The 25,235-nt window shown below is 50.9% G+C and overlaps 4 protein-coding genes across 9 annotated transcripts; all 4 read left to right on the plus strand.

Moving 5' to 3' along the window:
* The first annotated feature begins 1,933 nt into the window (after nucleotides 1–1,933).
* Nucleotides 1,934–7,837, plus strand: eno3 (enolase 3, (beta, muscle)). 3 transcript variants are annotated; one of them, XM_037477796.2, is made up of 15 exons: nucleotides 2,032–2,070; nucleotides 3,010–3,108; nucleotides 3,339–3,428; nucleotides 3,557–3,652; nucleotides 3,732–3,790; nucleotides 3,927–3,996; nucleotides 4,098–4,231; nucleotides 4,412–4,528; nucleotides 4,610–4,715; nucleotides 4,947–5,144; nucleotides 5,651–5,727; nucleotides 5,809–5,933; nucleotides 6,023–6,131; nucleotides 7,416–7,474; nucleotides 7,626–7,837. In XM_037477796.2, exons 2-15 carry the CDS (start codon nucleotides 3,081–3,083, stop codon nucleotides 7,693–7,695), a joined length of 1,338 nt encoding a protein of 445 aa, XP_037333693.1. In that variant the 5' UTR covers nucleotides 2,032–2,070; nucleotides 3,010–3,080; the 3' UTR covers nucleotides 7,696–7,837. The 3 variants fall into 3 exon arrangements, with proteins under 3 accessions (XP_037333694.1, XP_037333693.1, XP_037333692.1); XM_037477797.2 differs by lacking the exon at nucleotides 3,010–3,108 and having other exon boundaries at nucleotides 1,934–2,070; XM_037477795.2 differs by lacking the exons at nucleotides 2,032–2,070; nucleotides 3,010–3,108 and adding an exon at nucleotides 3,171–3,189.
* Nucleotides 7,838–7,978: 141 nt separating this feature from the next.
* nppcl2 (natriuretic peptide C-like 2) lies at nucleotides 7,979–11,070 on the plus strand. Its single transcript, XM_062565607.1, has 3 exons — nucleotides 7,979–9,428; nucleotides 10,273–10,371; nucleotides 10,537–11,070. Exons 2-3 carry the CDS (start codon nucleotides 10,273–10,275, stop codon nucleotides 10,846–10,848), a joined length of 411 nt encoding a protein of 136 aa, XP_062421591.1. The 5' UTR covers nucleotides 7,979–9,428; the 3' UTR covers nucleotides 10,849–11,070.
* Nucleotides 11,071–11,764: 694 nt separating this feature from the next.
* On the plus strand, nucleotides 11,765–14,026 carry zgc:85858 (uncharacterized protein LOC405879 homolog). The gene is made up of 3 exons (XM_037477807.2): nucleotides 11,765–12,386; nucleotides 13,049–13,124; nucleotides 13,304–14,026. Exons 1-3 carry the CDS (start codon nucleotides 12,303–12,305, stop codon nucleotides 13,342–13,344), a joined length of 201 nt encoding a protein of 66 aa, XP_037333704.1. The 5' UTR covers nucleotides 11,765–12,302; the 3' UTR covers nucleotides 13,345–14,026.
* Nucleotides 14,027–14,147: 121 nt separating this feature from the next.
* camta2 (calmodulin binding transcription activator 2) lies at nucleotides 14,148–24,944 on the plus strand. 4 transcript variants are annotated; one of them, XM_062565655.1, is made up of 26 exons: nucleotides 14,148–14,230; nucleotides 14,984–15,073; nucleotides 15,262–15,365; nucleotides 15,464–15,531; nucleotides 15,621–15,756; nucleotides 16,046–16,117; nucleotides 16,198–16,345; nucleotides 16,454–16,582; nucleotides 16,663–16,840; nucleotides 16,911–17,781; nucleotides 17,859–18,428; nucleotides 18,674–18,800; nucleotides 18,872–19,006; nucleotides 19,099–19,253; nucleotides 19,537–19,718; nucleotides 19,885–19,963; nucleotides 20,056–20,287; nucleotides 20,380–20,589; nucleotides 20,662–20,837; nucleotides 20,927–21,108; nucleotides 21,188–21,392; nucleotides 21,492–21,563; nucleotides 21,706–21,726; nucleotides 22,614–22,807; nucleotides 22,892–22,966; nucleotides 23,507–24,944. In XM_062565655.1, the coding sequence occupies exons 2-26, from the start codon at nucleotides 15,040–15,042 to the stop codon at nucleotides 23,559–23,561; spliced, it is 4,410 nt and encodes a 1,469-aa protein (XP_062421639.1). In that variant the 5' UTR covers nucleotides 14,148–14,230; nucleotides 14,984–15,039; the 3' UTR covers nucleotides 23,562–24,944. The 4 variants fall into 4 exon arrangements, with proteins under 4 accessions (XP_062421639.1, XP_062421663.1, XP_062421620.1 ...); XM_062565636.1 differs by having other exon boundaries at nucleotides 14,149–14,230; nucleotides 16,445–16,582; XM_062565679.1 differs by lacking the exon at nucleotides 21,706–21,726.
* Nucleotides 24,945–25,235: the final 291 nt, after the last annotated feature.

Here is a 25,235-nt window from a genome sequence, read left to right on the forward strand (position 1 = left end):
AACTGTTAGCCCTATTAGCACTGTTAGCTCTGTTAGCCTTATCAGCATCGTTAGAACTGTTAGCCCTATTAGCACTGTTAGCTCTGTTAGCTTTATCAGCATCGTTAGAACTGTTAGCCCTATTAGCACTGTTAGCTCTGTTAGCCTTATCTGCACCGTTAGAACTGTTCCATCAGCTATGAGCTGGAATACTCCTTATTTCGCATTACAAAATGAATGAATGGAGACAAACACGTTGAGAAGTAATGTGGTCGATCTGACGCTGACCCGTCTGTCTCTCTGCCTGTCTCTCTCTCTCAGGCGGAGCAGATTAAGATCCTGTCTGGTAGCTCTGCTGATATGAATACAAATGGCCCCAAGATCGGCAAAATGAAATGCATGCTGCTCCGAGACGAGCGCCAGGACACGCAGAGCTTCTGCATGCACCTGAAGACCTCCGCCAGCGACGGGAAGCTGGCAGTCTGTGTGGGCCAGACCAACAAAGGTAGGGAGACAAAGGGGAGGAGGTGGGTGGAAGAAAGGAAGCTAGAGGGGTAGAGAGGGGACATTGCATTACCTGTCTCACCCCTGTCTGTCTCCACAGCTCTAGTGGTGGTGGTGGGATCAGGCCTCGGCAGCAAGCTCTCTGGCCCCGTGTTCGGCGTGGTCAAATACCTCAGAGAAACCGGATATTAGGACTCCGCCCCCCTCCCTCTATACACAACTCAAGAATTCCTTCATTTTAGTTCTTTTTTCAATTCTGCCATTAGGGAATAATAAAGTGTTTAAAGTTTGAGTTGAGATCTGACTTAAGAGCAGTGTTACATTTATTATTATGTGTCCAACCCCCCCAGCGGGGAAATAAAAACGTTTATTCTGAAAAACACTGTGTGTGTGTGTGTGTGTGTGTGTCTGTGTGTGTGTGTGTTTTAAAATGAGAGCCCCCCCCCCCCCTCCCACCCACAGGTCATGCACAGTTATATTTAGCTAAAGTAAAAGGCTACAGGGCACTCAGTGTGTGTGTGTCTTAGTGAGTGTGTGCATATGTGTGTCCTTGTGTGCGTGTGTTTGTATGTGTTTGTTACTGCCCTTTGCGGAGCTTGTCTCATATTTCCCCTTTAGGACATTTGACCTTTGACCTTTATCTCTGTCTGACTTTTAAAAAATACATTACATAGAAATCTTATAATAATAATAGTAAGAAGTAATGTATTGAAGTATTACTTACATTACTTCTTACTGTTGTTATTAGTATTTTTATACATTAATACTCATAATAAATACTATCTCTATTCGGCACTACATGCTAATAGTACTAGTACTACGAGTAGTTCTCTGCACGTACTTCTGCTTCTAATCCCAACTCCATCCATAATGAAGGAATACCTTTCTCCTCCATAGTTTGAATCAGCAGTCAAAGGTCAAAGGTCATAACCGGAGAATCAATTACACTTAATTCATAAAAGATGTGAACACTTGTTGTGTTCAACTTAGTGATGTAGCATAGCAATTGTAATATATTTAGTATAAGTATGATGTTAATAATAGTAGGTATATTAATAACGATCATTATATTAAAAATGTTGATAATTCTAATAATAATAGCAATTATATCAATAATAGTAATTATGTTAATAATAATAATAATAGTTTAAATGTTAACAATGATAATAATGGTAATAATAATAATAGAATTGATATTAATAATGATAACAATAACAGTAATATTCTATTAATATGTATGTTAGTGATTAATAATAATAACAGTAATAATAATGATAATAATGTGTACTTTCATAGTCAAATAAAAATAAAATAAAATAAAAGTTTGCCTACAGGACCATGCAGAAACTCCCTCCTCCTGATCAGGCTTCCCCCCATCAGGCTCCTCCCACAGGCGCATCAGGCTCCTCCCACATGCTCATCAGGCTCCTCCCACAGGCTCCTCTTTCTCAAGATTCTCCCCCTCAGGCCCCTCCTCCTCCTGAACCTCTATAAAAACTCTGCAGCAGAGCAGAGGACACTTTCCTCATCAGAGAGACAGTCAGACAGAGACAGACGCCTCCTGCTGCTCCTCCTGCTCCTCCTAAGGTAGGTTTAGACTATTTAAACCTGTCTGATATAAAAGTCTTTCATTCTGAAGGTGGGTTTCAGTGAGCTGTGCGTTTCGTTTCATTTCGCTGTTTTAAAGGGGTGTTTTACTCTCTTGAACTCAGTTGTTGTACTTGTCTTCCACTAAAAGAGGAAAAAACAGAGTGCAGCCTGACGTCTGAGGTCAAAGTACTGCGTTCTAGTACACAACCTAAGTTAGTACTTTGTGTACACCAGCCCAGAGCTAGCACATGAGTACTACTGTGTAGTAGTACACGGGTATAATACTAGGACTAGTAGTAGAACCAGTACTTTGAGCAGCTGTAGTAATAAGAAGTATTAGTATATCGGGAATTGTCTGTCCTTTCCTGCAGTGTGTGTGTGTGTGTGTGTGGTTTAATAAAGTTATGTTAAGTGGTTTAAACTCGGTTATCTGACCTATCAACACACACACACACACACAGATGCCTATTAAAACACTAAAAATACTGCTAATGCTAATACAATATTTTTTAAACTGCTTGTTATAATATTAAATATGTTAACGCTGGCAATAATATCCATGTCCTTAATGCAAGCATGCTAATATTACATTACATTACATGTATAATATTCCTACTACCATTTCTACTAGTGCTTCTCCACTAATGCTAACATGCTAATATTGCTAACCCAGTTTCTACTGGTGCTTCTCCACTAATGCTAACATGCTGATGCTTCAAATGTCAAGTACATTATAATAAGCACGTGTGAGTAATTCTATAATATCAAGGAGAAAGTCATGACCTCTGCAGAAAGGGCAGGGAAAGGTCAAAGGGTCCCCGCCCCCTTCCACATGCACCTACTGTATTAATAACTGAGGACGTTAAGGGTCCTCTCGTTCCCCCCCCCCCTCCTCTGCGCCACAATGGTCTCTCCCTCTCTCCTATTGGTCCGTAGGGTGAGGGAGACTCTGTGATTGGCTGGCCGGAGGTGCACTGGTGTCAGGGTTCTGACGTCATGAAGCCATCATGGCGCTACACAGGCTCTCTGCAGCAGGTCGCTCACACACGCACGTACGCACGCACGCACGCACACGGACCTACGCGCTCACACCCACTTTCGTAGTTGGACCTGATTGTTAGTTTGGTTGTTGGTTGTTAGCATAATTGGTTGTTATTTCTTCTGCGTTTTTAAACATACTTGACTTTATTGGCATGAATGATGGTGGACAACAATAATGATCCGTGTCTTACCTGTCGCTCTCTGTCTGTCTGTCTCTCCCTCAGTCAGGATGTCCATCACTAAGATTCACGCTCGGGAGATTCTAGACTCCAGAGGAAACCCAACAGTGGAAGTGGACCTGTGGACGGCCAAGGGTGAGCTATAAATACACACACACCCCTATGTATGTGTGTGTAATATATGCATACGCCTTCAGGCTGTGTTTAGCAGTGGAGCTTCATCACAAGAGAACCTTTCCACGAGCTCTCTCTCTGGGTCTCAGGTCTCTTCAGGGCAGCTGTTCCCAGCGGTGCGTCCACCGGAGTCCACGAGGCTCTGGAGCTTCGTGATGGAGACAAGAGCCGCTACCTGGGCAAAGGTAGGAGAGCGGCAGCAGCAGGCTGAGGGTTCACCTCCCTGAGGCTGTGCTTACAGGTGTCCCATCTTCCCCCCATCAGGCACCGTGAAGGCTGTGGACCACGTGAACAAAGACATCGCCCCCAACCTGATCGCCAAGGTAACAGCACAGTGTCCTTTACAAACCATGATTTGACCTCCAAGATAAAAATCTGCCTGTCTGCCTACCTGCCTACCTACCTGTCTGTCTGTCGTTCTACCTGTCGTTCTACCTGACTTTCTGTCTGTTTCTCCAGAACTTCAGCGTTGTTGAGCAGGAGAAGATTGACAAGTTCATGCTGGAGCTGGACGGCACCGAGAACAAAGGTGAGGACCCGTCTGTCTGACCCGTCTGTCTGACCCTCAGTCTGACCTGTCTGTCTGACCCTCAGTCTGACCCTGTGTCTGACCCGTCTGTCTGACCACAGCTAAGTTTGGGGCTAACGCCATCCTGGGCGTGTCGCTGGCCGTCTGTAAGGCCGGCGCGGCGGAGAAGGGCGTTCCTCTTTACCGCCACATCGCAGACCTCGCTGGACACAAAGACGTCATACTTCCTGTTCCTGTGAGTGGGAGGGGCCTTTGGTTGGTGGGTGGGGCCTTTGGTTGGTGGGAGGGGCTTTCACTCTGCAGCAGCTTCCATTCTAATCATCAACAAGCCAAAGCGGATCATAACCACTGGCTTGTGGAGCCTTGTGATGGCGGCAGGTTAGATGGCTACTAAAGTGCGTTCAATCCTCCGCAGGCCTTCAACGTCATCAACGGAGGAAGCCATGCTGGAAACAAACTGGCCATGCAGGAGTTCATGATCCTCCCCGTCGGAGCCGCCAACTTCCACGAGGCCATGCGGATCGGCGCCGAGGTGCAGCGCGTTGTGTGGTTTTAGCACTCGCAGTATTACTTGTAGTAGTACTTTGTTGTCTGACTGTATTGTGATGTTCAGGTGTACCACAACTTGAAGAACGTGATCAAGGCCAAGTACGGAAAAGACGCCACCAACGTGGGAGACGAGGGCGGCTTCGCCCCCAACATCCTGGAGAACAACGAGGGTGAGACAGCCGTCTGTCTGCCTGTCTGTCTCTTCTACGGCACACGAGTGGAATCGGGAACCAGTTCTAAAGCCTCTTGTGAATCAAAGTTGTATTTTCTGTTAATGAGGAGTCAGCTGCTTGTGGACAGGCAGTGGCAGGCTGCTCCTCAATGCCTAGAGCAGATATATGTAGACATCGTCAACCTAATAAAACAGGATGAGTAGAACGCCGTGTGTCTCTGGCCTGCAGCTCTGGAGCTGCTGAAGACGGCCATCGAGAAGGCCGGCTACCCCGACAAGATCATCATCGGCATGGACGTCGCCGCCTCTGAGTTCTTCCGCAGCGGGAAGTACGACCTGGACTTCAAGTCTCCTGACGACCCGAGCCGACACATCAGTGGAGACCAGCTGGGAGACCTGTACCGCACCTTCATCAAGAACTACCCAGGTAGTGCACCAGCATGCAGACGCTTGTTTTCTTGGTCCTTCCTCCAGTTGGTGGTCTTGGGACACGTGATATTCAGGTGCTGGGTACAGGGAACCATCAAATGGGGTTCACTCCATCAGAGTAGAAGTGGTCTGTAGAAGTGTAGCAGTGCAGACCCCGTCCTTCCGTTTGATCGATGTCCCACACATCGTAGGTAGGGGGACCCATCTGGGAGTATGAAGGTATCCTCCAGGTACTGGTCCCAGTGCTACCGTGGGGTCTTGTTGGATGTCCTGTTGCCGTCTCCCATTGAGGGCATCAGACTCCAGTAAGCACTTCATTTAGGGCAAAGCCACCGTGCATGTGTGTGTCGGGCCCATCTCGGATAACATCTGGAGTTCTGAAGAATCTGAGGATTACTCTCCATTTCGATTGTTTGAGACAAAGTGAGCCTCTGTGGACGTCCTGAAGCTGGTTCATAGATCAATGCTGGTTGACGTCTTCCCTGTCTGTCTACCTGTCTCCAGTCCAGTCAATCGAGGATCCATTCGACCAGGACGACTGGGAGAACTGGGCCAAGTTCACCGCCTCCACCGACATCCAGGTGAGACAGACGGACAGATGAGGTGATCAGTGTGGGTCTGAATAGTGGATCAGACCGAGGCGTGTGTCTTCAACCAATCAGATCGTAGGAGACGACCTGACGGTGACCAATCCAAAGAGGATCCAGCAGGCGGTGGACAAGAAGGCCTGTAACTGTCTTCTGCTCAAAGTCAACCAGATCGGCTCTGTGACCGAGTCCATCCAGGCGTAAGACACCTGTCTCTCTGTCTGTCCCTCTGTGACTGAGGAAAGTATTGATTGATTATGATGTGATGTGGTTTGCCCCCCCCCCCCAGATGTAAGCTGGCTCAGAGCAGTGGTTGGGGTGTGATGGTCAGCCATCGCTCCGGAGAGACGGAAGACACCTTCATCTCTGACCTGGTGGTCGGCCTCTGCACTGGACAGGTAGACATACACAGACAGACAGAGAGACAGGTAGACACACACAGAGAGACAGGTAGACAGACAGACAGAGACAGGTAGACACACACAGAGAGACAGGCAGACAGACAGAGACAGGTAGACACACACAGAGAGACAGAGAGACAGGTAGACACACACAGAGAGACAGAGACAGGTAGACAGACAGAGACAGGTAGACACACACAGAGAGACAGACAGGCAGACAGACCAAGACAGGTACACACACACACAGAGACAGGTAGACACACACAGAGAGACAGGTACACACACACAGAGAGACAGGTAGACACACACAGAGAGACACGTAGACAGACAGAGACAGGTAGACACACACAGAGAGACAGGTAGACACACACAGAGAGACAGGTAGACACACACAGAGAGACAGGCAGACAGACAGAGACAGGTAGACACACACAGAGAGACAGGTAGACACACACAGAGAGACAGGTAGACAGACAGAGACAGGTAGACACACACAGAGAGACAGGTAGACAGACAGAGACAGGTAGACACACACAGAGAGACAGGCAGACTGACAGAGACAGGTAGACACACACAGAGAGACAGGTAGACAGACAGAGACAGGTAGACACACACAGAGAGACAGAGAGACAGGTAGACACACACAGAGAGACAGAGACAGGTAGACAGACAGAGACAGGTAGACACACACAGAGAGACAGACAGGCAGACAGACCAAGACAGGTACACACACACACAGAGACAGGTAGACACACACAGAGAGACAGGTACACACACACAGAGAGACAGGTAGACACACACAGAGAGACACGTAGACAGACAGAGACAGGTAGACACACACAGAGAGACAGGTAGACACACACAGAGAGACAGGTAGACAGACAGAGACAGGTAGACACACACAGAGAGACAGGTAGACAGACAGAGACAGGTAGACACACACAGAGAGACAGGCAGACTGACAGAGACAGGTAGACACACACAGAGAGACAGGTAGACAGACAGAGACAGGTAGACACACACAGAGAGACAGGCAGACAGACAGAGACAGGTAGACACACACAGAGAGACAGGTAGACACACACAGACAGACAGACAGACAGACAGACAGAGCCAGATGAGGAGGCTTCTTCTCCTCCCTGTCTGCATGTGAGGGAGAAGGAGCTCTGTGAGGAGATCAACCAGCTGCTCTTTGGTTACCTGTCTCTCTCTCTCTCTCTCTCTCTCTCTCTCTCTCTCTCTGTACCTGTCTCTCTCTCTCTGTGCCTGTCTCTCTCTCAGATAAAGACCGGTGCTCCCTGCAGGTCGGAGCGTCTCGCCAAATACAACCAGCTGATGAGGTAAAAAACCTTTCATCATTTACACAATACTTTTCAAAGTAAAAGCATGGAGGTTTGGTTTACAAAGTAAAAGCGTTATTTAGTCCGAGTTGACAGGTGAATAACGATGCCCATCAGACACAGCCTAACCTCTGTGACCTTTGACCTCCAGGATCGAGGAGGAGCTTGGAGACAAGGCCAAGTTTGCCGGCAAAGACTACCGCCACCCTAAAATCAACTAAAGCTGACTGATGATCCTGAAGCCCCTCCCACCCCAGGTGGGGTGAGAAGTCAGAGGTCACGGCGGGTCTGACTCCGCCTTCATAGCTATAATTCCATTGATGATGTTTTCTATATGAACATAATAAATATAAAAAAATGAAACTTCCCTGTGATTTACTTCATTAAGATGAATGAAACATGAGTTTAAATACAAGGAGATTTTATATAACTATAATTGTGACAATAATAACAATATTATTGATCCAGTAAATGTTTAAAAGGAGTTTTTCTTTACAGGTTGGAAAAGAGGCATTTGTGTAATAATTCAGTGACATTTACTACAGTGTAATAATGACATATGTGTCAAATATATTGGATCTAGTATCTATTATAGTCCAATAATTACATGCAAAACAGTGTAAAAATTATATTTATGAAGGGTTTAACATGTTTTTTTTAGTGTGTGTGTGTGTCACTGCGCGGACAGGAATGTTGTGCGTCACAAAACACACAAACACACACAGGTTTGGTTTTGTGATCAGCGACCTCTTTCTCTTTAATGAGGTGATTGATGAGCCTGTGTGTGTGTGTGTGTGTGTGTGTGCGCGTGTGTTTTATGTGCATTGCCGATGACGTCGGTGGATGAATGGGGGCGGGGCTTCGTCTGACTGGGACAAAGACGACGGGGGGTCATTAAACACACACACACACACCTCCCCTCTGAACGATGTGAACCTCCGTGGCACCACCCCCTTCCACAGGAAATCGTTGCTCACGACAATGCGGTCGCCGTGGTTACTGTTTACGATGAGGCGGGACAACCGAGGTCAGAGGTTACGAGGGTGTGAGAGAGAGAGGACAGTGATCTTCAGAATCCTGAAGGAGGAAGAGGAGGATGACGATGCTCCACTGACCATTGACCTGGTCACCATAGCAACAGGACTGATGCTTGAGGGTACTTTAGCAGTATATGCTAGAACCAGTGGGACCCTGGAACCCCCTCAAGGACCGTGGGTACGAAATGAAAGATGCTGGAACCCCCTCAAGGACCTTGGGTACGAAATGAAAGGTACTGGAACCCCCTCAAGGACCTTGGGTACGAAATGAAAGATACTGGAACCCCCTCAAGGACCTTGGGTACGAAATGAAAGGTACTGGAACCCCCTCAAGGACCTTGGGTACGAAATGAAAGGTACTGGAACCCCCTCAAGGACCTTGGGTATGAAATGAAAGGTACTGGCACCCCCTCAAGGACCTTGGGTATGAAATGAAAGGTACTGGAATTCCAAAAGAGATCTTGAATCATCATAAATGTCTTGGAACGTCAAGGCCTGCACCGGCTCCTGGTGGACCTCTGGATCCGTCTCACGGACCCCAGGAAGTGATTAAAAAGCCATTAGTTATTTGTGAATGAACTCTTTCGCAGGTGAAACTTTGCCTCTGATTGGTTGATATTTGTGTGTCTTTCTGCCGTTTCCACACACAGATCTTCTACCTTTGTCTCGTGTGTGTTTGTGTGTGTGTGTGTGTGTGTGGGGGGGGGGGAGACCCGTCGTCGGGGGTAACAGGAGTAAGAATGTGTGACATCACGGCGCCCAGCGGTACTTAAGGCGGTGTGCGAGGTGGTGGAGCAGCGACCCGTCCTGACACTGAGACAGGACAGACACATAATCAATAACTCTATCGGATCCCATCGATCGAAGTCACAAGATCTCCAGATCTTTGTTGGAATATTTCTTCTCATCTTTCTGAGGTGAGTTCTTGTTTCATTCATCTTAATTCTTCTTCTTTGGTGGTTTCAAGTAGTCAAATGGGTTTAATCCTCCACTCCGGCATCAATGAAGCTTTACATGATCTGATTGGTTGGATTTGATCTCATCATGTCAAACTGGACCTGTGTGGACCGAGTCGTTTCTAAGGAACCAGAAAGACGGAACCCTGGAGTGACTTCACTCAAAATGAAGATGATTCTTCTTCATCGGGCTCCGAGTAGTCTGCAGATCCTCGTTAATATGGGAATCCTGGTGGTCTAGTAATCCTGGAGGTCTAGTAATTCTGGAGGTCTAGTAATCCTGGTGGTCTAGTAATCCTGGAGATCTAGTAATCCTTGTGGTCTAGTAATCCTGGAGGTCTTGTGATCCTGGTGGTCTAGTAATCCTGGAGGTCTAGTGATCCTGGAGGTCTTGTGATCCTGGTGGTCTAGTAATCCTGGAGGTCTTGTGATCCTGGTGGTCTAGTAATCCTGGAGGTCTAGTGATCCTGGAGGTCTTGTGATCCTGGTGGTCTAGTAATCCTGGAGGTCTAGTGATCCTGGTGGTCTAGTGATCCTGGTGGTCTAGTAATCCTGGAGGTCTTGTGATCCTGGAGGTCTAGTGATCCTGGTGGTCTAGTGATCCTGGTGGTCTAGTAATCCTGGAGGTCTAGTGATCCTGGAGGTCTAGTGATCCTGGTGGTCTAGTAATCCTGGAGGTCTTGTGATCCTGGAGGTCAGGGCATCCTGGTGGTCTCAGGTCTCAGGTGGATACAGGGTTGAGGGAAATCTGTTGCCATGACAATGTTTTAAAATTGAAACAAACTTTCTTTCTCTGAGAAAACAGATGGCCGCTTCATCCTCCTCCTCTTCCCTCCTCCTCCTCCTCCTCCTCCTCGCTGTCTCCGTGGAGGCCAAACCTTTAAGTCAACGAGACAACAAACAGGTCCGTGGAGACCACCTTCTTCGTCCTCATCACCATCGTCTTCTTTAAGTAGATCTCCAGTGTATTTGTCTAAGTAAATGTCATACATGTTGACACATTAAGTAGTTTAAGTGTAGTTGTGTTGTTGAATGTATATTTATGTGTAATTTTAAACTCCCTCCACAGAATTTACAGTCTCTATTCGGTTATCGCCTCTCTTCTCTCATCTTGGCCTCTCCCACCGCTGATGACATCACAGAGGGCTCAGCCGGAGGCCCCGCCCCCTCCTCTGCCTCCACGGGATTGGCTGTGAGTCGGAGCCGGAGTGGATTGGCCGGCAGCGAGCAGGAGGCGGTCCCTCGGCTCATGCTGGATCTCCTCCGTCACCAGTCCAAGATGACGAGGAGGCGGAGCAGGAAGTCCATGGTGGGAGGAGGGAGAGGATGCTTCGGGATGAAAATGGACCGCATCGGCTCCATCAGCGGGTTGGGCTGCTAGAGACCGTTGCCTTGGTGACCTCAGCCAACCTCTGACCTCCATGAAGGCCAGACACTTCAGGCTGGAACTCCACTAACAAAGAACTGAAGGAGAAGTACAGGTAGACGTCCTACCGATGACCTCTGACCCCTGAACCCTGGCTACATCACAGCCAGCAGAACACTGTGTGTGTGTGTGTACCAGCTACAGTCTTACTGCACAATGTAATTAAATAAAAGAGAAACTCCACTTGGTTTATGCTGCTTCATTACATGGTGAATCAATGTCTGTCTCATGAATCTCTCTCTCTCTCACACACACACACACACACACACACACACACACACACACACACACACACACACACACACACACACAGTGTGGAAGGTGATGCAGCAGGTGGTGCACAACATTGGACAGTAGGACAATAACACTTTGGACAACAGGAATCGTTTATTGCCATCATATGTTGGACATACATGGAAATGGTCTTGGCGGTTGGTGCATGACAGAAGACAATAATGACAACGTAGTGCAGCAATAAGATTTAAAAAAAAAGTATAATAAAATATACGCTATGGGTTAGTAAGTAAAAAATAAAATAAAAAATACAAATAAAGTGCATCAGCTAAACAGGATGTGAGAAGTGAAAGTGACAAAATGAATGAACATGGGAGCCAGAGTCAGTCAGGGGGGGGGAACTGTTCATGTGGCGGGAGGTCTTAGTCCTGATGGACCTCAGCCTCCTGTCGGATGGGAGGGGCACAAACAGTTCATGTCCAGGGTGAACATCCTCTGCTGAGCCTTCTTGGTGATGAAGCTGATGTTCAGCTCCCACTTGAGGTCCTGGTGATGATGGAGCCCTGGAAACGGAAGGAGTCCACAGTGGTGACGGGGGAGTCACACAGCGTGAGGGGTGGGGGGGGGGGGGGGGGGGGGGGGGGGGTTGGGGCTGCGTTCTTCCGGAAGTCCACGACCATCTCCACTGTCTTCAGGGCGTTGAGCTCCAGGTTGTTCTGGCTGCACCACGTCACCAGGTGGTCAGACTCCCACCTGCAGGCGGACTCGTCCCCACCAGAGATCAGTCCAATGAGGGTGGTGTCATCAGCGGACTGGTGACTAGAGGTGCAACCCATCAATAATACTATAGAACTAATATCTCCCACAGTGTGTATATGTAAATGCATCTCTCATATCATCTATTTGGATTCATATAAACTTTTCTTCATGTATTTCTTCCCGCCACTAGAGGGCAGCCTGTCCCGCGTCACGTGACGAGGGAGTCGCTTCACGGCTAATTCGCTCAGCTAGCTCCTTCGGCTAGAAGCTAGCTAACAGTTAGCATTTCATTCGGACCGACAAACAGCCGACAGAGATCCGCGTACAACCGGACATTTTCACCGGTACCGCTGCGCCTCCACCAGTCTCCTCCTCCCTCCTCTTGGTCCGGACCCCCCCGTGGTAAAGCCTCAAACATGTCGGCGGTGCAGCGGATGAAAGTGGCGAACGAGCGGCACAGCAAGACCATCACACAGCGGGGACACGTCCAGAAAACATCGGTACCGACAGCCAGGCTAATGGCTAACAGCTAAAAGCTAACGGCTAACAGCCAACTTTGTCTTACTGGTTCTGGAGCCCCATACAGCTTCCTGGGGTCTGGTTTATCAAACATATGCCATATTTATCGGTAGCATGCAGTGCTTCCATTCATTTAATAAATCAAGATAGCAGCGGTGCAGATAGCTGTTAGCATCGGCAGAGCTACATAAGCAGCCGGCTTACGTGAAGCAAGTGACAGAACCACACTTGGATCAGTGGCATGTTAGTTTGCTGTTGCGGTCCCACCGAGCTACACGCGGTAAACGCGTTATCCGCGGCTCCATCTTTACTGGCTCACACATCGTCTCCGATCCGCCACATACGTGCGCCTCGCCGGTCACGTTGATTTGTTCACGTCGTGCTTTCTGCGGAGACTCAAAGGATCCCACAGCGGTCCAAACTGTCTTTAAACCACGAGGAATGGAAGCATGACGTCATACGGCTCGGTCACCTGTCACGGACTATGCTTTATATGGTCACGGTGCACGCGCACGGCAGCCTTACATTGACCTGTCAGTCAACGGAGTTCTGCACGGATCTACCAATCACACGTGTTTATCGAGGTTCTGATGAACTCATTGACCTTTGACCTTTTCATGACGGTGTCTGTTTGCTCTTTCAGAGGCCGGTGAATGAGGAGAAGTCTCCAGTCGGCCCGTGGCTTCTCGCTCTGTTCGTCTTTGTGGTTTGTGGATCAGGTGAGTTTGTCAGACAGGTAAACAGGTCCAAAAACCCAACAGACCAGTAAACAAACAAACAAACACGTTAGCCTGTCACACAGCCTGTAGCAGAGGGAGACTGTTAGCCTAGCTTGATTGAACCCCTCTATCCGCCGGGTTAACGTGTGTGTGTGTGTGTGTGTGTGTGTGTGTTACAGCCATCTTCCAGATCATCCAGAGCATCAGGCAGGGCATGTGATGACCTGCCTGTCACACGGGGGGAGCGAATGCATCTGGTCTCCCCGTCCCGTGTCCTTCTTCTCCCCCTCCTCACGGCGGATGAAGCTGATCAGATATTGGTTCTTTCACTCTGTCCAGACATCTCCTGAATGAGCCCCATGCTGCTGCCAACGACACCTCTGCACATTCTACTGTAAAAGTCCTTCCTGTAGGCTTTTATTGTGAAGGATGTGTTTCATTTCAAGTGAAATAATCAAATGAGCTGATATGTTAAAACTAAAACATCTGCCAGACAAACTCATCTGACCGCCATGGGAGGTCACGTGAGGACTTGTGAAGACTTGTCACGACATCTGTGGACATATGAAGACTTTTGAGAACATGGAAAGTAGTTAGGACATGACTACGTGTCAGGACATATGAAGACTGGACGAGCCGGTGAACAGCTGGATTTTGAAGGTGAAGCCTCAGCTGGACAAGCTCCACTTTTCTACAAAATAAAGCAGATATTTTCTCTTCTGTGTCTCTGATCTATTATCTATTTCTGATGTGTCTGCTCTTTCTGTAGATTCATTGTTTCTGCGGATAAAATTCAGCTTTGATGAGGAATGTTTCATAATAATCCTCCAACCTGAAGCTCCTGCTACGGTCATATTTATAATAGAGCAGGTTCCTGAATGATTTACATGTTCCGCCCTCCGTTGTAAACTTCAATATACATGTAAATATATTATTAGTTCAATGAGTTCACTCAACGTTTACATCTTCAAGCAGTGAGGTGTGTTAAAGAGGGTTGTTAAACCACTATTTACACATTCTATGTATTAGGTTTAACAGTAAAGTTGTAACCCCCAGTGGGTAGTGACGTCACAGAAAGAAGATGGCCCCCGTGCTGAAGGCGGAAGGTAAAGCGCTTCAGATGCTGTTTGTGCCTCTAGACAGGTCCCGTTAGCGCATGCCAGCTGTTTATTAACCAACATACCATATTTTATTTTACGTCATACCTTCGGGGGCTAGTGGTCGTTAGCCGGCTTGGGTTAGCGTTTCGTAACCCGGATGTAGAGCCCCTGTGCCTAATCGGGGAGCTACTGTTAGCATAGCCGGCTAGCTAATGCAGCTAAACCACCAAACGTAATGTATTCACAAGTTGATAAATGCTGCTCTTTTGTTATCGTTACCGTGACGTAATGAACCCATAACGGGAGATACATATATGCTCAAACATGTCTTCAGGGGGACGGTTCTGTCACGGTGACAAACGGACAGTGTTTCGGTAGCTTCGATGCTAGCTCAGTAGGGCAGGAGAGGAGCTCCGGCAGCCGGCCTCAGGAGCCAGGCGAGTCCGCGGTATGAGCCGGGCCTCCGGGGATCGAGCGTGTGTGCGAGTGACAGCATGCCAGGCGACTGTCAACACTGTTTAATGTTGTTATGGTTTATTATGGTGAGGGGGTCTCTCTCTCTCTCTCTCTCTCTCACACACACACACACACACGTAGGAGTCCAAATAAAGCACAATACACTACACTAACAGCGTTAACTATGAACACACACATCAATAAAATATGGTGCAAGTTGAGCTGTTGAAGGGCTGCATGTAGATCTGACCAGCTTGTATTTCAGCTGTGTGTGTGTGTGTGTGTGTGTGTGTGTGTGTGCAGGGGGGCAGTGTGGGCGGCGGTGCGTTGTGTGAGTCATCCTGCATGGACTCGTCGCCATGAGCAACAAGGAGATGGTTTCCACGGAGACAGGTCAGTCCCTAAGCTCTGTTGCTACGGTAACGTCAAATAGACTTGGATTCTGTGTGTGTGTGGACCATCATCAGAGCAGGTGATCTGTTTTCACTCTGCACCCCCCCCCCCCCCCCCCGGTTGGTTGTCCACTGCAACGTTGTAAATCTGAGGGGAAACACTGGGATGAGATGTTTGTGTGTGTGCAGAGAACAAGGGACAGAGGAAGGTGTTCCTCCCCAACAAGCTGATGGAGTGCCTTCCTCGTCTCTCCAGTCTGCCCAACGACCGGCTCCGCTGGAACACCAACGAGGTGAGCCACCGCTAGCACTGTTAGCATCGCTAGCACCGCCGTCTTCTCAACCAAGAGTGAAATCCTACACAAAGTGAAATGCATCCCTGTGTCTGCAGGAGATTGCATCCTACCTGATCTCCTTCGACAGACATGATGAGTGGCTCTCCTGCTCCCTGAAGACCAGGTCCTCCTCCCCGGCTCTCTGCACGGCCCTCCTCAGGGCGCCTGGTTACATCTGATGGATTAATAACCCACGTCTGTCTGTCCTTTCAGGCCCAAGAATGGCAGCATTGTCCTCTACAACCGGAAGAAGGTGAAGTACAGGAAGGACGGCTACTGCTGGAAGAAGAGGAAGGATGGGAAGACCACGAGGGAGGACCACATGAAGCTCAAGGTCCAGGGCATGGAGGTCAGTAACCCTGTAACAAGCAGTCAACAGGAGGAGAGCTGGAAACCGCTAACGCAGCGTCCCTTCAGTTCAACATGAGGCGTCTGTGTGACGTTACCGGGTGTCATCTTTTGGCTTAAAGTTGCCAGTTGCTTTCTCGTTTGGTTTAAAGTTGCCAGTTGCTTTCTTGTTTGGTTTAAAGTTGCCAGTTGCTTTCTTGTTTGGTTTAAAGTTGCCAGTTGCTTTCTCGTTTGGTTTAAAGTTGCTGGCCGCCGTCTCTCCCCCTGTGTTAACCATGCGTCTCTTTCAGTGCCTGTACGGTTGCTACGTCCACTCCTCCATCGTGCCGACATTCCACAGACGCTGCTACTGGCTCCTGCAGGTTAACTCTGAACCAATCACCAAAGGTCAGCTGACTCGCAGTTACCCAATCAATCTAATCAATATGTTTCTGGATGACAGAACCCAGACATCGTGTTGGTCCACTACCTGAACGTGCCGTCCCTGGAGGATTCTGGGAAATGCAGTCCGCTGCTGTGTGCAGTGACCGATCGCCATGACAGCGTGAGGTGGAGCCAAGAAGACCTGCTGAACCAGCTGAGGCCCATGTGTACGTATCAGATCCAAGTACTACCCAAATACCTGATGCTAGTATCCGTGTACACATAGAGTGTATAGATGGTTAACCCTGCAGACCCACTCTATCCAGTCTCCTCAGTTCACAGCATTGGGTGCTCTGTGTCTTCGGGGGACTTCAGCATCGAGGACTTGGTTCAGAACATTCTGGACCGACAGAGAACCAAACCTCAGCCACGAACACACGCCTGCCTCTGTGACACGGCCCAAGGTGACCTCAGTGTGACCCCACCGTGACCCCACTGTGACCCCACTGTGACCTTGCTGTGACCTCACTGTGTATCTGTGCAGTGTCTTCAGGAGTGAACATTCCCCATCGCTGCAACAGCACCAAGCATCGCATCATCTCCCCCAAACTCCCCCCCTCCGCCTGCAGAGCGCCCCCCCTCACAGCCGAGGGAGGAGAAGCCAAACCCCCCCGCCTCACGGCTCAGAGCAGCCCCGCCTCTTCTCCCTGCCCCTCGTCCACGTGAGTCTCTTTAATGATGGTAGACATGGACCTCGCTACCACATAAACATGTCCTCCATGTCCTCCACAGCTCCGCCTCGTCGCCCCCTTCTCCTAATAGGACTACTGTCACCATGGGTAACCACGGCAACAGCCACCACGGCGACCGCTGCGGCAGCCTGACGACGGTGGCACTGCCCCAGAACGCTGTCATCGTCATGGCAACGACCGCCACCCTCGGAGGAGAGACAAAGGGGGCAGGAGGCGAGGAGGCGGGGCTTTCGCTGCCGTGCCCGAGCCACTTACTGCTCTCTCCTGCTGCCTCCCCTCCACCCCCCCCCTCGCTCCCTCCTTCCCCCGTCCAGGCGCCAGGGGTGGCCACCCTCTCCCTCACGCTCCTCCCCTCCCCCGTCATGGGAGGCCTGCTTGTCACCCCCCCTTCCTCCCTCCGTTCGCCTCCTCCTCCTGCCGCCTCCCCTCCCTCTAAAGCGCAGCGTCCCTCGGTGGTACACCCGACCTTTGACCCTGACTCCTTCCTCAACTCCCCCAAACAGGGTCAGACATACGGCGGGCCGCCTCCTCCCGCCTCCCCCAACCAGTCTCCTGTTCTCTGCTCCTCTTCTCCCCTTTCTCCCCCCTCCCTAGCTCTTTCCCTCTCCCCCACCTCCACTCCTCCCTCCTCTGTGTCCCCTCCCTCATCGCTGTCCTCGCTCTCCTCTTCCTCCTCAGAGGCAGACAGGAGAGACTTGCCCCTCTCCTCCTACTCCTCCCCGCCTTCCTCCTCCTCCCTCCCCCCTCCCCTCTCTCTGTCTCCTACCGCCTGTGTGACCCCGCCCCTGCTCCCCCTCTGCCTGGAGCTGGGAGCTCTGGGGGAGTCACAAGGGGGGAGGCAGGCAGAGGAGTCAGGGAGAGATGATGATGATGAAGGCAGAGCTCCTCCCACAAAGCTCGCTCTGCTGCAGGTGAGACTTAAAGGAACTATTTTCTTTACGAGTCGTTCTCTGCTCCTTTTCACTGTGGTTTGATTTCTGTGCTTTAGAGAAGCCACGCCTCCTCCTGCCCGTCACCACGGCAGCACACAGGAAGTAGCGCCGTCTCGTTGCTCTCGGCCTGCCAGGACCTGGCAGGCCGACCCCCCCAGCCGGCCAATGGGACGCAGCCATTGGTCCTGGCCCCGGCCTTTCGCCTGTCGGTCCCAGGAGCTCCGTCCGGTAGCTCCGCCCCCGGCTCTGTCGCAATGGACACTGGTCTCGTGACCACGCCCCCTGTGCAGGTGAAGGAGGAGGGTAGGCGAGGCTACGACCCGGAGGAGGCCTCCATGGACACGCACTTGGAGGAGGAGGCGGAGCCCTGCGAGCGAGGAGGGGAGGAGCTTGACATCTCTTTCGACAGCCAGTTCCCCGACCTCATCTCTGACCTCATCACCGAGGTGGCCAATCCCGTGGCCGCCCTGAACCCCCCCGTGTTCCCAGCGGGGGTTCGGTACATGGTGCCTCCCCAACCCTCACCCTCCTCCTCTTTCCTCCCCTTTCCTCCCCCACTGTCCTCCACCTCCTCCACCCGCCTCAACGCCATCACTGACTTCTCCCCCGAGTGGTCCTACCCCGAGGTAATCAACCCATTGCATCTAATGCACTCTAAAGGGCACCTTTATCTATTCATACACACATATATGTATATATAATATATATATGTGTGTATACTCAAGGCCAGGATACGTTACACTGTAACTGTGTGTGTGTGTGTGTGTGTGTGTGTGTGTGTGTGTGTGTGTGTGTGTGTGTGTGTGTGTGTGTGTGTGTGTGTGTGTGTGTGTGTGTGTGTGTGTGTGTGTGTGTGTGTGTGTGTGTGCAGGGAGGAGTGAAGGTATTGATCACAGGACCTTGGACTGAGCTGTTGGGTCGATACTCGTGTTTGTTTGATCAGAGCAGAGTTCCTGCAGCGCTGATCCAACCTGGAGTTCTACGCTGCTACTGTCCTGGTACACACACACACACACACACACACACACACACACACCTCACCCTCTCACACACTGTGTCTCTCCTGCAGCCCACCAGGCCGGTCTGGTGGTTCTCCAGGTTCTGGAGTCTGGAGGTTCTGTCTCCTCTTCGGTTCTGTTCGAGTACCGAGCGAGGAACGCCAGCTCTCGGCCCAGCTCGCAGCTCGACTGGCTCTCATTGGACGGTCAGACCCTCACGCGTCACACAGCTTGTCACACAGCGTGTAACACGTGGAGGCAGACCCCTGTAAGTGTGTGTGTGTCTGTGCGTGTGCAGATAATCAGTTCAGGATGTCCATCCTGGATCGACTGGAGCAGATGGAGCGCAGGATGGCAGAGATGGTTTCCCGGGACAACAGCCAGCAGCATCATCAACATGGCAGCCAGCTGGCCACGCCCCCTCCCCCCCCTCTACCCGAGGACCGTGAACGGGTGAGATTTACGAGATCTAACAGCCAGCTAGCAAGGACCCGCCTCTTTCTCTAATTGTCCTAATCTGAACAGCCAATCAGAGAGGCTCACAGGTCACACCTCCAATGAACGACGCCGAGATCGAAAAGTGTCAGGTTCCTTTTTCAGAGCGGGCGCCGCTTTTCATGGCATTTGCATATGGACGAGGAGGCGGGTCCATGCCGTCCTGAAAGAGGAACCTAATGTAACGGCGAGGGGTCAACGTGCCTCTGGTGTCCAATAAGGAGCCTGATTCTGTCTGCAGTGGTTCGAGAGGAGGATTGTGGGAGTTTGTGAGAGGATGATGAGAAGCGGACGTTGGGGAGGAGAAGAAGAAGCAGGAGGAGAGAGGCTTCATCACTCTGTCCGTCACCGCGGGATGACCCTCCTCCACCTGGCTGCTGCTCAGGGATACACACACCTGATACACACTCTGATGCACTGGAGGTACACACACACACCTGATACACACTCTGATGCACTGGAGGTACACACACACACACACACACACCTGCAGTTACTCATACACAAATATATGTGTGTGTGTATGTGTGTGTGCGTGTGTGTGCGTGTGTGTGTGTGTGTGTGTGTGTGTGTGTGTGTGTGCGCGCAGGAGTGTGAACATCGACAGTCTGGACTTGGAACAGGAAGTAGATCCTCTCAACATCGACCACTTCTCCTGCACGCCGCTGGTAAGACTCACACAGTTATTAAGCTCCTGCCCTCTGATTGGCCGGTGGTCCTGTCAGTCTTATGCTGTGTGTGTGTGTGTGTGTTGGCTCAGATGTGGGCGTGTGCTCTGGGACACCAGAGGGCAGCGGAGCTCCTGTACAGGTGGAACAGCTCCGCTCTCGGACTTCCTGATTCTTTGGGCCGGCTGCCGCTCGCCGTGGCTCGCTCCCGAGGACACACCCACCTCGCCGCGGCGCTGGAGGAGCTGCACACACACATGACGTCCGGGGAGACGCACACGCCACAGCCGTCCCCGTGCCCCCCGTCCACCAGCCCGGACACAGGTAACACACCTGACTTCACCTGACTGCATTCCTGTTCTCTGATTGGCTCTAACTGTGTCTCTTCGCCCCCCCCCCCCTCCTGCTCCTTCCAGGTCTGAGCTCCTCCAGCAGCCTCCCCTCCCCCGGTGACCCCTCCTCCCCCTCTCCGAGCTCCGCCTACTCCAGCGCCCCCGCCCCCATGGACACCTCCCCCTCCTCCCCCTCGTCTCTCTCTTCCTCTTCGCTGCCGGTCTCCCCCTCCTCACCCCCCCTCCTCCCTGTGTCCGAGTGGGGGGAGGAATTGAGGTCCGGTCTCGGCTCAGGTAACGTCTCTGTGACCTTCTCAGTGACCTTCTCAGTGACCTTCTCTGACCATCATCACTACTCACTCACAGGTTTGATGCCTGGAGGCTCCAGAGACCCTCTGTACCTCATGGACTACGAGAGCGGCCACACGCACACGCATGTGCACGCACGTGTGCGTGCAGCAGGGGGGCGGCGTGCGCTGGAGGATGAGCTGCTGAGCTACAGCGAGAACGCTGAGAACGAAGGAGAGGAGCAGGAGCTGCAGGTACACACACACACACACGCACACACAGACACACACCGTGACCACACAGAGGTCTTGACCTCCCGTTGCTGTGGTTACACCCCCCACAGGTTGACATGGCGACGCTGGCGGAGCAGATCATCGAGGCGACTCCCGAGCGAATCAAACAGGAGGACTTCCCCGGGGGGGCGGAGTCACCACTCAAAGAGAGGCGGGACAACACCCCTCTTCAGGACACCTGGCTCGCCACTTACCTCGACACGGTGGACGCTCAAACGCACTCCCCGCCCAGGTTAGCTCCGCCCCTGTGGGTGCATTGCATTGTGGGTTTTATCACAAAGGCCCTGAGAGTGTGTGTGTGTGTGTTGCAGACGGGTGTGCCCCCCCTCGCCCCTTAGTGCGCTGGCCCTTCAGAGGCTCCGCCCCCCCTCCTCTGCAGCGTGGGCGGAGTTCCTGAACGCCTCGGCCAATGGGAAGATAGAGAGGGACTTTGCCCTGCTGACTCTGACCGATGGGGAGCAGAGGGAGCTGTACGACGCGGCGCGGATCATCCAGAGCGCCTTCAGGAGATACAAGGTACACACACACACAGACACACACACACACACACACACACACAGCACTGTGTGTGTGTGTGTGTGTGTGTGTGTGTGTCACAGCTCCATCTGTCTGCAGGGTCGGAGGTTAAAGGAGCAGCAGGACGTGGCTGCAGCCGTCATACAGAGATGCTACAGGAAATACAAACAGGTGTGTGTGTGTGTGTGTGTTACCTGTGTGTGTGTGTGTGTGTGTGTGTGTGTGTGTGTGTGTGTGTGTGTGTGTGTGTGTGTGTGTGTGTGTGTGTGTCTGACTAACTAACTGACCTGTGTGTGTGTCTCTCTCTGGCTAGCTAACATGGATAGCTCTGAAGGTAATGTGGCGGACCAGTAGTGGTGTGTAGTCACTTTGTGTGTGTCTGTGATGACAGGGGTGTCAAACATCTGGCCCTGGGGGGGGGGGGCAGCTCGGCCCTCTGAGTGACTAAGTGTGAACATTACAGACATTAATTGCATTTCTATAAAAGTAGCTGCGATTCACGAAAAGTCCACTGGGGGTCGCTCTATGTTAGTGAGAACATGTGTTAGATCAGAGGGACCAGGGGGATCAGGAGGATCAGGAGGATCAGGGGGACCAGGAGGATCAGAGGGGCCATGGGGGACAAGGGGGATCAGGAGGATCAGGAGGATCAGGAGAACCAGGGGGATCAGGGGGATCAGGAGGATCAGGAGGATCAGGGGGACCAGGAGGATCAGGGGGACCAGGAGGATCAGGAGGACAAGGGGGATTAGGAGGATCAGGAGGATCAGGAGAACCAGGGGGATCAGGGGGACCAGGGGGACCAGGAGGATCAGGGGGACCAGGAGGACAAGGGGGATCAGGAGAATCAGGGGGATCAGGAGGATCAGGAGGATCAGGGGGACCAGGGGGACCAGGGGAATCAGGGGGACCAGGAGGACCAGGGGGACCAGGAGGACCAGGGGAATCAGGGGGACCAGGAGGACCAGGGGAATCAGGGGGACCAGGAGGATCAGGGGGACCAGGGGGACCAGGGGGACGGTGGTTCACCGCTTAGATCTCTTCCTTTGGACAATGAATGAAACGAGTCTGCACCACGTTGTGCTTTTGCTGTTTGTGTCGTCGTTCTGTCAATCAAACTCTTTAATGTAGAAGCTCACTGGTCTCTCTTTATTATCTTGTGGTGGTAGGAGGAGTCACATGTGTTATTTGGTAATGATATGACCCCCCCCCCCTCCCCAGTATGCTCTCTACAAGAAGATGACCCAGGCGGCCATCTTGATCCAGTCCAAGTTCCGGTCCTACTACGAGCAGAAGCGGTTCCAGCAGAGCCGGCGGGCAGCGGTCCTCATCCAGCAGTACTACCGCAGCTACAAGGAGTACGAGAGGCTGAAGGGGGGGTCCAGGGGGGCCGCGGGCCACAACCCCAAGATCAAGTAAGTAAGGAGGACCTGATCAGGAACGCATTGATTACCTCTGGGTTCACTTCCTGTCCTTAAGACGGATTGTCTGTACTTCAGGAGCTCCTTCCTCACCAAGAAGCAGGACCAGGCCGCCCGCAAGATCATGAGGTTCCTGAGGCGCTGCAGGCACAGGTAACACACACACACACACAGGTAACACACACACACACACAGGTAACACACACACACACACACACACAGGTAACACACACACACACACACACACAGGTAACACACACACACACACACAGGTAACACACACAGGTAACACACACACACACAGGTAACACACACAGGTAACACACACACACACACACAGGTAACACACACACACACACGTGTCTGCGTGTCTCTGAATGTGTCTCTGAATGTGTGTGTCTGTGTCTCTGAATGTGTGTGTCTGTGTCTCTGAATGTGTGTGTCTGTGTGTCTGAATGTGTGTGTCTGTGTCTCTGAATGTGTGTGTCTGCGTGTCTCTGAATGTGTGTGTCTCTGAATGTGTGTGTCTGTGTCTCTGAATGTGTGTGTCTGTGTCTCTGAATGTGTGTGTCTCTGAATGTGTGTGTCTGTGTCTCTGAATGTGTCTCTGTGTCTCTGAATGTGTGTGTCTCTGAATGTGTCTCTGTGTCTCTGAATGTGTGTGTCTCTGAATGTGTGTGTCTGTGTCTCTAGGATCAAGGAGCTGAAGCAGAGCAGAGAGCTGGAGAGGAGAGGACTCACCACTTGAACGATCTTCATTAGGTTGAACTTTTAGGGAGAAAGGATGGACTCTGATGTACCAAGAGACGTCTCATGCGTCTGTCCTCGGCTCTTCACTACCAGGCGTCCCTTGTGGGCTCTGGAGCCCCGATCACAGCCTTCCAGGCAGCACATGATGTAAAGCATTTTAACCTTCACCCCACGTGTCACGCTTATATTCTACTGTACGGAGACGCGTTGGGCCTCAACGTGAGGATTGGATTCATGTCTTTAACGGGGTCAACCAGCCACCGCACAATGCATGCTGGGATACTTGTCTGAGGTCGGCAGGGGCGGAGCCAGATGAAGCTCCGCCCTTCGGTCCTGGCAGCCGCAGCTCAGGGCAAATCAGACCCAAAACCTTTTCCTGCGGCAACCAACCAATTGGAGTCCGACTGAATGTTTTAGGTCTTTGAGGGTTAAGTTACTTAAGAGATATGAAACACAATCATATATTTAAATGTATGTGTGTACATATATTAGGGCTGTCAACATCAACACAGCTGAAGATGCAGAAGAACTGAGGCCCTGGTGTGGAGAGGTCCTGCTAAATGGGGACGTTGTTGGCACTTGAAACGTTAAATGATGGAGAGTTAAGAGCAAAATGCACGAGGACAACAGGAAGAGACGTAGTTCAGCATGTTGCACCTCCATCATGATCACATGGGGGCAGTGTGTGTTTAAAATAACAACTTTCATGAAACATTCATTTAAAAATGTGCAATTAATGAGTTTTTATCTATTGACAGCCCTAATATATAAATATATATATATATATATATTCTAATGCCAGACTTTATAGATGCTATGGATGTTGATATTTATTACAGCATGAAATGTGAGTGAATGAGGGTGTGTGTGTGTGCACAGATTGTGAGGTTGAGTCTTAAGAACCCCCCACTCCCCAACGACCTCTGACCTCTGTTTTGAGACATTTATTTGATAGAACGCCCCTTTGTGCATGAAACGTCTAGATGTGTGTAACGCAATGTTTATAAGATTACCAGAAAGAACCAATGAGTCCTTTGGATGTGTTTCATTTTGGACTAAATCAGGTCTCAGATCAGGAGAGGGCCGCGTTTCATTTCATTGAGCCCAAGAGGGCTGCCATGACGTCACAGGCCAGAGGTCACATGGGGTCCCTTTAACGCGTTTCCACACGTTCAGGGACAACATGGTCTGTGAGCTTCTCCTTTAAACCCGATGTTTGCTTGCTTTCTGTTTGACCTGAAGCTTCTTCTTTTACTTCTTCTATAACCTCTCCAGCAGATGCAGTGAAGCTTTGCAGAGTTTGTATTTATTTTTTCTGTCTCCATGTGAAAAGCATTCAAGTCGTATTCTGCAAGTCAGATGAATAAACAGCTGTACGGTATTTGTTTCCCAGTATTTTATACCTGTCCCTCTCATTATATGCATGTGTGTATATATGTGTGTATATAATGAGCCCCCCCTCCCCCCCGTCCCCCCTGGCCGTTTCAGACGTGGCACAGATTTTTCACGAACTTTCTTGAGAACTTCTTGATAAATATCCGCCTACTCGTTCCTATTTGTCCTCCTCTGATTGGCTCGCATTAAACCGCTACAACGCGCTGATTTGCTGGGGCAACCCGTCAATCTCCACGGGAGCTTCTCGTTGGCTCAAACTAAAGTGGGCGGTCGAGTT

This window comes from Pungitius pungitius, chromosome 1, assembly GCF_949316345.1.
Source record: "Pungitius pungitius chromosome 1, fPunPun2.1, whole genome shotgun sequence".
NCBI lineage: Eukaryota > Metazoa > Chordata > Actinopteri > Perciformes > Gasterosteidae > Pungitius > Pungitius pungitius.

What these genes read in the sequence shown, in the direction of transcription:
- camta2 (XM_062565636.1), top strand. Translation starts at nt 15,040, where the DNA reads ATGAGCAACAAGGAGATGGTTTCCACGGAGACAG. An exon ending in TCCTGCTCCCTGAAGACCAG is followed by an intron (nt 15,532 to 15,620) that starts GTCCTCCTCCCC and finishes CTGTCCTTTCAG; the next exon opens with GCCCAAGAATGGCAGCATTG. An exon ending in TACCCGAGGACCGTGAACGG is followed by an intron (nt 19,254 to 19,536) that starts GTGAGATTTACG and finishes TTCTGTCTGCAG; the next exon opens with TGGTTCGAGAGGAGGATTGT.
- eno3 (XM_037477796.2), top strand. Translation starts at nt 3,081, where the DNA reads ATGGCGCTACACAGGCTCTCTGCAGCAG. An exon ending in ACGTCATACTTCCTGTTCCT is followed by an intron (nt 4,232 to 4,411) that starts GTGAGTGGGAGG and finishes AATCCTCCGCAG; the next exon opens with GCCTTCAACGTCATCAACGG. An exon ending in CCGCCTCCACCGACATCCAG is followed by an intron (nt 5,728 to 5,808) that starts GTGAGACAGACG and finishes TCAACCAATCAG; the next exon opens with ATCGTAGGAGACGACCTGAC.
- zgc:85858 (XM_037477807.2), top strand. Translation starts at nt 12,303, where the DNA reads ATGTCGGCGGTGCAGCGGATGAAAGTGGCGAACGAGCGGCACAGCAAG. An exon ending in GACACGTCCAGAAAACATCG is followed by an intron (nt 12,387 to 13,048) that starts GTACCGACAGCC and finishes TTGCTCTTTCAG; the next exon opens with AGGCCGGTGAATGAGGAGAA. An exon ending in CTTTGTGGTTTGTGGATCAG is followed by an intron (nt 13,125 to 13,303) that starts GTGAGTTTGTCA and finishes TGTGTGTTACAG; the next exon opens with CCATCTTCCAGATCATCCAG.
- nppcl2 (XM_062565607.1), top strand. Translation starts at nt 10,273, where the DNA reads ATGGCCGCTTCATCCTCCTCCTCTTCCCTCCTCCTCCTCCTCCTCCTC. An exon ending in GTCAACGAGACAACAAACAG is followed by an intron (nt 10,372 to 10,536) that starts GTCCGTGGAGAC and finishes CTCCCTCCACAG; the next exon opens with AATTTACAGTCTCTATTCGG.